Source organism: Numida meleagris, chromosome 17 (genome assembly GCF_002078875.1).
Source record: "Numida meleagris isolate 19003 breed g44 Domestic line chromosome 17, NumMel1.0, whole genome shotgun sequence".
NCBI lineage: Eukaryota > Metazoa > Chordata > Aves > Galliformes > Numididae > Numida > Numida meleagris.
This window is the reverse complement of record NC_034425.1, coordinates 4023767-4035300: the sequence shown is the minus strand read 5'-3', so window position 1 is coordinate 4035300 and position 11534 is coordinate 4023767. Positions and strand designations below refer to the sequence as shown.

At 49.8% G+C, this 11534-nt stretch overlaps 2 protein-coding genes and 1 long non-coding RNA gene across 7 annotated transcripts; 2 read left to right on the top strand and 1 right to left on the bottom strand.

The window, feature by feature from the left end:
• Positions 1 to 3958, top strand: TEN1 (TEN1, CST complex subunit). Of its 4 annotated transcripts, none has more exons than XM_021415221.1 (4): positions 1 to 45; positions 1339 to 1445; positions 1559 to 1716; positions 3054 to 3958. In XM_021415221.1, exons 2-4 carry the CDS (start codon positions 1360 to 1362, stop codon positions 3188 to 3190), a joined length of 381 nt encoding a protein of 126 aa, XP_021270896.1. In that variant the 5' UTR covers positions 1 to 45; positions 1339 to 1359; the 3' UTR covers positions 3191 to 3958. The 4 variants fall into 4 exon arrangements, 3 of the variants coding, with proteins under 3 accessions (XP_021270896.1, XP_021270895.1, XP_021270894.1); XM_021415220.1 differs by having other exon boundaries at positions 28 to 45; positions 1303 to 1445; XR_002443906.1 differs by lacking the exon at positions 1 to 45 and having other exon boundaries at positions 83 to 1445; positions 3054 to 3282; positions 3494 to 3958.
• On the bottom strand, positions 4078 to 8069 carry LOC110407469. Its single transcript, XR_002443907.1, has 5 exons — positions 7928 to 8069; positions 7410 to 7617; positions 6300 to 6495; positions 4662 to 4760; positions 4078 to 4187 (listed from the first exon to the last, which is right to left on the bottom strand). It is a non-coding gene; the product is annotated as an uncharacterized LOC110407469 (long non-coding RNA).
• On the top strand, positions 5499 to 10522 carry CDK3 (cyclin dependent kinase 3). 2 transcript variants are annotated; one of them, XM_021415217.1, is made up of 7 exons: positions 5499 to 5733; positions 6311 to 6388; positions 6753 to 6873; positions 7404 to 7574; positions 7931 to 8032; positions 8820 to 9023; positions 9558 to 10522. In XM_021415217.1, the coding sequence occupies exons 1-7, from the start codon at positions 5606 to 5608 to the stop codon at positions 9627 to 9629; spliced, it is 876 nt and encodes a 291-aa protein (XP_021270892.1). In that variant the 5' UTR covers positions 5499 to 5605; the 3' UTR covers positions 9630 to 10522. The 2 variants fall into 2 exon arrangements, 1 of the variants encoding a protein (XP_021270892.1); XR_002443905.1 differs by lacking the exon at positions 9558 to 10522 and having other exon boundaries at positions 7931 to 8283; positions 8820 to 8907.

Sequence of the window (11534 nt, the reverse complement as noted above, 5' to 3'; positions counted from 1 at the left end):
ACGTGGCCACGCCCCCTCCGCGGGCGGGGCGGGAGCGGTCGCGCGGTAAGTGTGCGCGGGGGCGCGTCGCCGCGTGCGGAGTGGGGTCTATAGTATTGCATTGCATTGCATTGCATTGCATTGCATTGCATTGCATTGCATGCTGCGCTGCATGCGGCGTGCGCTGCGCCGTGCTTTAAATCGTGCATGCAGCGTGCGGCTGGGGTGCGTTAAATCGTGCTCTAAGCGTGCGTGCAGTGTGCTGTAGCTAGGCGTGCATTGCACGCTGCTTTAAATCGTGCGTGCAGCGTGCTGCAGCTGGGAGCGCGTTCTTTTGCATAAAATGTGTGCAGCTGCAGCTTGGCATGCAATGTGTATGTGTTCCACGTGCAAATAACGTATTGCATCTGGGGCTGGGCATGCATTAAGTCATGCTTCGAATAGGCGTACTAGGTGCTGTAACTGGTGCTAGGCGTGCATTGCATCGTGCTCTAAATGTGCATGCAACATACATGCTAGGAGTGCATTAAACCACGTGTGCAGTTGTGCAGCTGTGTGTGCAGTGCACATGCATTCAATGTGTGTGCAGTGTGCATCAGAGGTTGGGTGTGCATTAAGTTGATCTGTAAATGTGCACAGTGTGGTGCATCGTGGCTGGGCTTACATCACACACACAACATTCTGCATCCGTGGCTGTATACATAGAGCTCTTGCTGTTTGAGGCTAGGCTTGCATTAAATGGTGCACTAAATTTGCACACAATGGGCTGGCTGTGCATTAAATAGCACACCGAATGTGCATATAACTGCTGCACCTGGGGCTATGCATGCATTCAGTTGTGCAGCTAGGCATTTCACAATTACTTTGTTAAGTAATTGATTAAATGTCCATGTAGCATATTGCACTTGGAACTGGGCAGGCATTAAATAGTGCTTTAGATAGTGCACTAGGTGTGCATGCAATATGCTGCAGCTGATGTTGTGCATGCATTAAGCAATGCATTAAATAGGTGCATGGCAAGCTGAACCCAGGGACCCTACAAAGGAAATAGGAGAGAACACAATGCCAAAAGGAACCACTGCAGGACGTAGCCACCTGCCTGGCTGCAGCATTGGCTGGGCAGAACTAAAGCCATGCTGAAGCTGCTTTGCATCCCTGCAGCTGCCCGTTACCAGCCCACTCTATGTGCCAGGGAGGATGCTCGGGGCCCCCTGCCTGCACACAGAGCTCAGCGGGGAACCTAGCGAGCTCCTGCAGCCCTTTGCATGGGGGACCTGGGCACAAGAGGAGTTTTGGGATGCTGTTAACCTGGTTCTGGTTCAGGAACAGAGTGGCAGGAGCTCAGATGTGCTTTTGCAGAGCCAGAGGTGGTTGCGTGAGATGCTGCCAAGCGCTGGAGTGTACTACTTCCCTTGGGAGATCAACAGCTCCATCCCAGAGGGGGAAGCACTGAGGACATTTGGCAGGTGAGGAGGGTATCATGGGCTCCTTGCCAGCTGGGCTGCTCCCTCGCTGGCCCCCTGCCCCCCGGCTTTGTTTGCAGTCTCAGTTGTGCATCTCCCAAATGCATCACTCCCAGGCTAAGCTGCTACGACCTGGCCCGGTCCGAAGCCATTCTCAGCACTCAGCACGGCTCAGCCCAGCACCACATCCACATCAACACCGCACTGGTAGAACCGTTTGGAGCCCAGCTGGGATCTCTCTACGTGGTCCTGGGAGAGGCTGAACACAGGGAAGGTAAATGCTGTCTCCGTTTGGCTGGATGCACAAGTTACTGAGTTCAGGAAGGTCGGCTTTAACCAGCAGTGCTGCTGCACAGTCTCCATTTCTGGCCAGTGGGTTCATGCACTTGGTCCTGAGAGCCTAATGAACCTATGCAGCCCTGGAAGTAGTTTTACTACCCCCTGCTCCAGCATCCATCTCCATACCATGGCTACAGCCCTTATCAAATGAGTCCCCTAGCAAAGTGCTGGAAAATGCACAACACTGCTTGAGTGCCCTCTGCTCGAGGAACCAGTGCCCTTATGTTGATGAAAACCTGGTGCTCTGGCACAGATTAGAGGCCAGAAGTGCCTGAGCAGCACAGCTTATGAAACCGATGGTCAATTGCCTTTGCTCCGAGTATGGCTGATTGCAGCAACACATTGTTGGGAGCTGGCTGGGTTGGTCTTTGCCATCCTTGAAAGGCTCTAATTACACCCTGCCCTCAGAGATGGGGTGTGAAGAATGTGGGCAGGCTTTGTCATGCTTGGCACCCTGCTGGCACTCTGCTGTCATCCTGTTGGCCTTCCCTGGGGTGCCCTGAGTATTTCTGCAGCTGCACGGTGCAGCTTTGCATGGGCTGTGGGGTTGTGAATCTAATCCCAAATGTTGTCCTGGCCACATCTGATAACAAACGCTCACATTTGTGCCCTTTAAAACCCTCAGTGACATGTGGAAAGCCACACTGCACATGGCATCTGGTGAGTCACCTGCTAAGCCTCTGCTGCAAAGCTCCTTTAGGAAGGCATGTTATTTTGGTTGTCACTGCCTAGGAGCAAGTTGACCCTGTTTTGTAGGCGTGGAAGGGCAGAAGGCTGAGAGGCTGGCTGTGTCCCCAAGGCTTGGCCCTTTGTGGAGCACCTGAGTCTACCAATGAACTGTTGGTTACAGGCAGCGTTGAGCCTCTTCTATGCCCAGCTTTGTTATCCCCTCTTCTTGCCTGCAGAGGCTGGCTTAAAAACAACCATGATGCTCTTCAGATAGGAAAAGCCAAAGCTGCTCAGTGCAGCCATGAGGTGGATGGATGCTGTGTAGCACTGGCATTGAGGTATCCTGGGCTCTGCTTTCATGAGGCAAAGGGAGCTCAGTGCCAAACATTGGCATTTGGCAGCAGACAAGGCAGAGGGAAGGAAATGCATCATGAATTAACCTGCTGCTTGTGGAGGCATGCGGCCAGAGCAGTCTCCTGCAAGGTCTCAGGCTATGGTTATTTGGCCACCTGGAAGTGTACAGTGCCAGAAGGGACCTCTCTGTGTGCCGCAGAGCTGCTACTTCTCTTTTCCTTCCTACAGAAGCTTCCTTTATATTCCCAGGTGAGAGTCCTGTGATAAAAGCCCGAATATTGACCTGTGTGGAAGGGATGAACGTACCCCTCCTGGAACAGGCCATCCAGGAGCAGAGGAAGTATTTCCAGGAGAGGCAGCAGCGGATGGAATCTGGCACATCTTGACAGCAGCTCTGACCCCAGCCCTGCGCTGGTCCCCACCACAGCCATCCAGCAGCTGCCGTCTGTAGCAAACATTTGGGAAGTGTGTTTAGAAGGTGGGTTTGAAACACTGCTGCTTTTTGCCATGGCAAAGAGAAGTCACTAGATAGGGAAAGTATGCGAAAATTTAACCAGTATGTAAATGTGGAGCTGCCAGTTTGTACCAGGTGTCACCATGGAAAATGATTCTGGGAAGCAAGTTTGTTGTTTAAGAGGGTGGTTAAGGGAAGAGAGTGCATGAGTTACAGCAGTCCTTTTGTAATGCAGGGCTTGGAGAGGTCAGAAAAAGGCAAAGTCTCTGAATGTGGAGTTAAACATCTGCGCACGTCCGCATACGCTGCCAACATGCAGCAAATGGGAGGTAAAGGGCAGTAGTGCAAAGTTTGTTAGCCCTGCGTGGCTATGGGTCCACAAGTGCACATATTGGGTTGTGGTGACTCAGCTGCCACACAGAAACATTCCTGGAAAAACACACAGTTCTGGATTGAACAACAAAGGAACAAGAAGAGCAAGGAGCCACTGCTTCACTAGAACTGCCTCCTAGAGGGTTCAGGAGCCTGTATCCAAGGTGCATGATTGACTTTAGCTCTAAATTAAAATTTGCACTGCCCTGAAAACCATCACTTGACTTTCTTCCTTGACACAACTAAGTTTAGGAGACCTTAAATCATTATTTTTGGAAGCATCTAAAGGTTTTGATTGATATTTTCCTAAATAAAGATTAAAAGAGAATGTGGTTTGTCTTTTATTGATTAAAAACCTCTTTCTTGCTAAGGCACATGCATTAGGCTGTGCAGAAACAGTATGGATGATGTAAGAAGATTTAGCAAACTGCTTCTCCTCGTAAGGACTGGGTGTGTAAGGAAGTGCTTGGCTTTGAAAAAGTTGCAAGAAGAGGAGATTAAATTACATCAGAGCCACCCTGTCTTAAGAACACGGTGCCAGGCCCAGCAGGATTAAACTGTCAATAAAAAGACAGAAAAATCGCTAATGTGAGATGAGAATAAAATATTAGTGCGTGAGAGACTTTTTTACGCAATAGAAATTGAGGGACCTGGGGTGAGATGGGACCATGGTTCTCTGTAACTCAGCCACCTGCAGCCTTTTCTGGTTTTCTGCTCACGTTCTCTGCTGAAATTTTCAGAAAACGTGGACTGAAGCCATACAGTGAACAGAAACAGAGCAAAATAGCAATAGATATTGCAAAGGCTTAATTCAAGATCCCGAGATTGCTCAGTAATTACAGTACTTGTGATAATCTTTAATCGTAGTTGAGCCTTATGTTTTCTTCACACAGTTACAAAGCTTTGAAAGCCCTATCTCTGCACACACAGGCTGTTCAGCCCAATTCCAAAACTATTATTTCAAGAGGCAAGATTTTGTTCTGGTTTTATAAGAGTCAACAGTTAGCACGTAATGTTGTGTTTATACTTACACCTCATCTGTTTATTCTCCTGCTTTTGCCCCCGGGCTTAAATTTTATCCGAATGGCCAGGTTTACCAGATAATCAGGAACATCCAAGATATCACATTCCTGTAAGTGTTACAGGAAGGGGGGAGAAAAAAGAATAAAAAGGTAAAGCAAATCTGGCAGTGCTTCCAGATGGAGATGCAAACGCAAACTCAACCTTCCCAGCCCAACAGAGAACTCAGACAGGAGCTCGCCTTGGACGCACAAATGCATAGTTATCTGAGTCCCAGTTCTACCAGCCACTTTGATTCAGCTGTACCAGCAACATTAGGATACATTTTAAAGTAATTTGAGCTGGTGGCTCAGGGATGTCCTAAATCAGTCCTGTTGAGGTCATGCTGAAGTGCCATGGAGCCATGCATTCAGTGGGCTGCCATGTCCTGTGCCCACCCCAAGACCAGTGTCTCTGTGGCTCCACCTTTTGTTGTGCCACCATGTATAGTGACCTTTTAATCTGCCAGCTAGCAAGTCAATTATTAATTCCCCCACCAAGGACATCTTCCAAAGGGCTGACCAAGCAGCGCGGCCCATAGTGGGGAGGTTCAAGGGACAATTGCGCAAGACAAATTATGCACCACATCCCCTTCACACCAGGCACAAACAGGCGGAAGAGCTTCCCTTGGTCCTATGTAACCTTTCCCACAGTCCCCAAGTAGCTCTTTGGGTGCATTTTGCTCCATCTTTGCTTTATCCAACACAACAGCACAAGCAGCCGTCCTCAGGCCGTCACTGTTGGGCAGTTTTGGGCCTACGCAGCAGCTCCATAACCCAGCAGCCCTCACACACAGCTGGGCCCTGGGTCGGAGGAGCAGTGCAGAGAGGGAAAGCAGACACTGTGCTGCACTCCTGCACCTTTTCTCCCTTTTTTCTTTTTTTCCTCCTGTGTCAGCAGCCACAAGGCCGAGGCCATGGAGGCCTTCCAGCAGGTGTTCCAGAAGGTGGAGAAGATCGGGGAGGGCACTTATGGTGTGGTGTACAAGGCTCGCAACAAACGCACGGGGCAGCTGGTGGCCCTCAAGAAGATCCGCTTGGATGCGTGAGTGGGGCCATGTCCTTCCCCTGGGTCCACCATGGCCTAGCTCAGCCCATCATGGGAGAAAGGCCCTGAGTACAGCATCTAAAATGGCTCCAGAGGCTGTAAGAATCCTGACACGAGGGGAAAGAAGTGTCTCTGGTGGCTAACGAGAGTGGTTAGAACCCAGCCCTGGCGCCGTGGGTCGGGGCAGGGGAGGCAGCCACCATTTTGGGATGCCGCCTCTCCCTCAGGAGTGTGGCACTGGGGCCTGGTGAGGCCCTGCATCGACTTCAGCCCCTCCAGAATGGGGACTGAATGTGTACACGGTTAATCCTGCTCCCCTGAGCTGTCCAGGCTCTGAGGGCTGTTGGTGCAGACTGATGCCCATAGCGGTGGGACTGCCCCCCATGACTGCCTTTCTCACCTTCCCCATGGCTCCGTGTCACCCCATGTCCATCCCAAGCCTGTGGTACCAAGTGTGAGACCCTCCCCTAGGCCAAGAACGGGGCACAGTGACAGGAAAAAGGGAAATGGGACAATGCCAGGCTGTAGGGTCTGGCTATGGGATGGGGTGCTCTACAGCCTACCTCTGCCATAGGGAGACAGAGGGCGTCCCCAGCACTGCCATCCGAGAAATCTCGCTGTTGAAGGAGCTGAAGCATCCCAACATAGTCAGGTAAGAGCCATGTGAACCCTCCCCACCAGCTCACTGACCACATCCTGGTCATCACTGTAGTCGGCTCCAGATCAGGCAACAAGAGATGCTTTTCAGTCTTTCAGTGCCTGTACAGAAAGAAGCAAAACCAAACAAAAAATCAGACTGATTCAAGATGTTGTTGGTTCCCCATACTGGATGCCTTTATACCTGACTCTCTGCTCTGCCTTAGAGGGCTCTCAAAGCAGAGGCACCTAGGGAGGGATGAGGGATGCCTGGGAGTTGGCAAAGGTCCGGAGGTCATGCCAGGTGCTGTAACATCCCTGTATAGCATGAACATCCACACACAAAGGTACTGAAGGGATTGCTTGCACTTCTCTTGCAGGCTTCTGGATGTTGTGCACAGCCAGAAGAAGCTGTATCTTGTATTTGAGTATCTCAATCAGGACCTGAAGAAATACATAGACTCTTCTCAAACTGGAGAGTTTCCTTTAAGCTTGGTCAAGGTACAGTGCTGGAAGGAGAGCTAATAGGCCTGCAAGAGAGTGAGTCCTTGCTGCCTTCTGCTGGTCAGAGCCAGCACTGAGCTGCTCTTAGCCAGACTGATTGAGAAGACAATAATCCTCTGCTGCAGGCATTCAGCCTTTCTGAGCTAAAATGTTTCAGCTGGGAAAGCCTCCTGGTGCTATTGCTCAGTGCATTTGTTTCCCAGCCGTTTTCAGGCCCTCCAGCCCATCTCATTTCTCAACAAACTGTTGATAGGGCAATAGAGGGATCTATTGCTAATTGCTCTTGTACAGAATAGTGGATGGGTGGAAGTGACTGCCGCTGCTTGGATTGGAGCGTCTCTGTCTCCATGCAGTGGGAGCACTTTGTGTGCATCTCTGGGTAGTGGCCTGCAAGCCTGGTGTTGCATTATTACAAAGTTATATTTCTCATTCAGGTCTATAAATGAACCAAAGTGTGTAGGTTCACATAATCAAACCTCTGAAGTGGTTTCATTGTGGTGGTGTCTAAAAATCTCTTCTTTCCTTAGAATTACCTTTTCCAGCTGCTGCAGGGTGTGAGCTTTTGCCACTCCCACAGAGTCATCCACAGGGACTTGAAGCCACAGAACTTGCTCATTAATGAAGCGGGAGCAATCAAGCTGGCTGATTTTGGGCTTGCAAGAGCTTTTGGAGTTCCCCTGCGCACATACACTCATGAGGTACTGTTGAGACTCCCTGCCATCTGAGATTGAGGTGCACAACCTATAATGAATGCGTAACAGTATCACAAGTGACATATCAAGCGCTGTCCTGCAGCTAAGGGGTCATCTAGTGTCCCTGCAAAGTGTGCTGACCCCTTCTACCCCAGCCTGCCTGCAAACTAGATTCTCACCTTCTCTACACAGGGTATATTTATTCAAGTGCCCTATTAATCCCAAACATGCCATCAGTAATTAAACATGGCTATAGCACACTCCAATTTGTACAGTCACTGTTACAACAGAGAAAAAAGGATCCCATGCTTCCAGTTTCACTCAGGAAAACAAGACAGAGCTTGTTGTTGGTTCCTTACCAGGTGGTGACTTTGTGGTATCGAGCTCCTGAAATACTCCTGGGATGCAAATACTATTCAACAGCTGTGGATATGTGGAGTATCGGCTGCATCTTTGCCGAAATGGTAGTATGGGTTTTAATGGTGTCTTTAAACGAGTGGGGAGGGCCCAGCTGCAATGGGAAGTGGCGAAGGAGGGGCAGGATGCAGAGTATCTGTGATACTCATCTGTGGCCCCACCCTATCCTGGGGTGTGCGTTGTGGAAACTCCACCCTGAGGGTTAGCTGATCCTTTGCTATGCTCTCGGAAGGAGATCTGCCACCAGGAGGGGCCTGCTGGAAGGCAGAGCAGCCTCTGTGGTCTGGCTGCAGTGTCAGTACGTGACAGCGTCATATTTCAGTCTTACTGCTGCAGCGTTTTGATTCTGGGAAGAGCTGGTGCTCTTGCGGATGTCCCCCAGCACCTTGCAGAGAGCTAGCACTTCAAAACATGTCAGAGCATTGCTTTGTTTGGGTCTCCTGAGGACTATAGTCCAGTTTGAAGAGCTCACTATCCCTGCAACAAGACAGCACTGTCCCTAGCTCCCAAAGCCCCTGAGCTGCAGATGAGCAGAACCTGGTCAAGTAATTGGTCTATAAAAAAGGATGGTAGGAAACTTGAGACAGAGGCATAAAGGAGTGATTGAAAGTGGGACAGCCTCAGGGGAGTGCTAGTCCATGGGAGGAGCTGGGGACAAGCATACAGCCTTGAGTTTTCCAGCCACTGCCTGGCAGAGCTGCCCTGGTTTGAGTGGTTCTTTGCATCTGCTTGAACAAAGGTTTGTTTGCAGAGAGAAGTAGGACACAGAGCTAATGGCAAGGCGGGACCTGGCTGCTGCTTCTTTTCTTTTCTTTTTTTTTTTTGCTGCTGCAGGTGACCAGGAAGGCCCTGTTTCAAGGGGACTCTGAGATCGATCAGCTCTTCCGGATCTTTCGCACCCTGGGCACTCCCACCGAAGCGACCTGGCCTGGGGTGTCGCAGCTGCCTGACTACAAAGGGGACTTTCCCCAGTGGGCAAGGAAAGAGTTGAAGGAAATTGTCCCCAACTTAGATCGACGTGGCAGAGACCTGCTGGCGGTGAGCGCGGGTTCAGCACAAGGCCTGCGGGCAAGGTCCTTTTCAAACTGGGGAAAAATAATAGGAAAAACTGGGGCTGATCTACCTTGAAATACATTAACTGATTTGGCTGTTATCTTCATATTTGCCATTGCAGAAACATCAACTCATTGAAAAGGTGTATTTGAGGAACGCTGTATTCATATGCACAGTATTCATGGCACAAAATCCACTGCATTTTCAAATACATGCAATCACATTTTTATTAAACGTGTTGATTGAATTGCTGGGAAAAACAAAAAACAAAAAAAAGAACCACCTGCAATCAATGCAACCTTCCTAATACATAGTGCTTAATACTGGCTGTCAGTGTAAATTCCCCTTGGGCACTGCTGCACTGGGGATCAGGGAATCCCTCTGGAGTAGCCCCCCTGGTAACTTGAGCTGGGGGTTACTCCTGAAGCCCAGGGAAGGGAAAAGGCCCAGCCGCATCCAGGTGCAACTGATCATTTGGCCTGTAAAATCCTGAACCTGATGTTTGTTTTCTCTTGGCAGCAATTGCTCCTGTACGACCCCAGCAGACGTATCTCAGCCAAGGCAGCCCTCAGTCACCAGTACTTCTTTTAGAAAAGCCCCCAGAGCACTGAAGAGCAACACGTGCTGCAGAAACACTGCAGATGAGATGCACAGCTCTCCCCATACACCTCTGGAGAGCAGTGCAGATCTGTTTCAGGGCACTTAGCAGGGGATAGCCCCGTTCCAGGGCCTTACTTCTCCTGAGAAGTCCAGAAGGGTACATTCTTGCATTTAGAGACTCAGCCAGTTGCTGGGGGAAGGTTTGCCTAAGTTAAGGCCAGTAGAGCTGTTTTGAAGAGGTCATGTGCAAAGGTGAGGCCGCTATCAGCATGAAACACGGACATGTAAAAGAGAGAGCATGCTTCAGAGGCTTGTCCTTGCATTAGCCAGCAAGCTAAGGCAACTTGCACACACACACACACAATGATTTCTCTCTCCAGCACTGGGGCATCCCCAGATCTCACCGCAGGTCTGATGCAGTTCCTGACACCAGGGCGTGCTGGAGCTCCACTGTGCGTAGGACAGTGCTGCTCTGCTCACCCATTCACTGCTGTTCACAGGAACCAGCTTTGTCACTGTTGGATATGTTGTTTAAATTCAGATGTGTAACAGAGCTAACATTCCTGCTGTTTTGAAAGCTGAGGAGCACTGTAAAGTGTCTCAATTTGTGCCTTAGCTGTGAGAAGCCAGAAGATCCAGCTAGCATAAAGCACTCGCTGCATTTAGTTGGAAACTGACACCTGAAACACCAGCCTTCCATCATCAGCCCAGATGTAATGCTGCCTCCTTTGCTTCATTGTCTTGGAAATGTTTTTGCTGTTCAGCTGTTTGGAGAATTATCATTAACTTTTAGTGTGGTTTTGACATCTGTGGGTTTGTTTCTTTTTTCAGTACAGAAAAAAAAATAAAGGCTTTTCATTTGTTCAGAAACATCTGTGTTATTGCTTAGCACAGCCCAGTGGGCTAGTGACACAGGACAAGCTGGCTGGTCCTTTTTTTTTTCCATAGAGCTCCCTTCATCATCTCCTGCCCTCTTCCTTTATTCTTTCAGCCCAAATCCTTGGCAGGTGCAGAGATGTGCTCTCAATTCTGCCGTGGAACAAAGGGCAAATGACCTGCCTTCTGGAACCAAGCACTTTTACCCTTTATTTTGCTCCTTCTCTCCACCTGAGGAAAGGCAGCAGGTGGCTCTGCTTCACTCCCAACATCAAAAAGACCTTTGTCATCCCTACTGTAGCAGCTCCCCCCCAACAGCAACACCCTGGGACCTGTTGCTCACCTCCCTTTCGGCCCTGCCCCACCACCTGGCTGCATTCCCCCTGCAGCTTTAGAAGCCGCCAGGACCTGGGAAGCTTGCTTGCCTCTGCAATTTGCACAAATTAGGTTTTGGGGAGGGTTGCTTTGCTTTTGAAGCTGTTGGTAGGAGTCATGCTGGAGTGCCTTGCCTGGAAAAAGCTGTGCTGCATGTGCTAGGGAGGCACAGTTTGTGATTGAGGAGGGCAGTGGGGCTCTCCCAGCCACAGAGCCATGTGGCTGGAAAACTGAGGGCTGCTGTGCTCCAGCAGCATCTCACGTCCTCCATACGACAGCAGCCAGCTTGCAGGGGCACTTTGGAGAGACCTGGATGAATTCTTCTGTGGGAAGAAGTGCCTTGCCTTTGCATACATGTTTTAAAGTCAAATCACTTTGTACAGACAATGCTCCATTGTTTGCTCTCTGCAAACAGTCACCTTGGCCTAATAAACTGTTGGCAGAGGAGTGTTCTTTTTTTTTTTCTTTTTTAAGACCTACATTAAGAAATAAATATCAAGGGCGCTCATGCAGTCCAGAACCGTAAATAAAAATAGTATGGCTCATCTAGCACAGTAAAATGAAGCAACAGGCTGGATTTCAGACCCAAGCCTACTGTCAACAAAAGGGACTAAGAGCAGCTGTGTTGAAATAACTGCCACGATC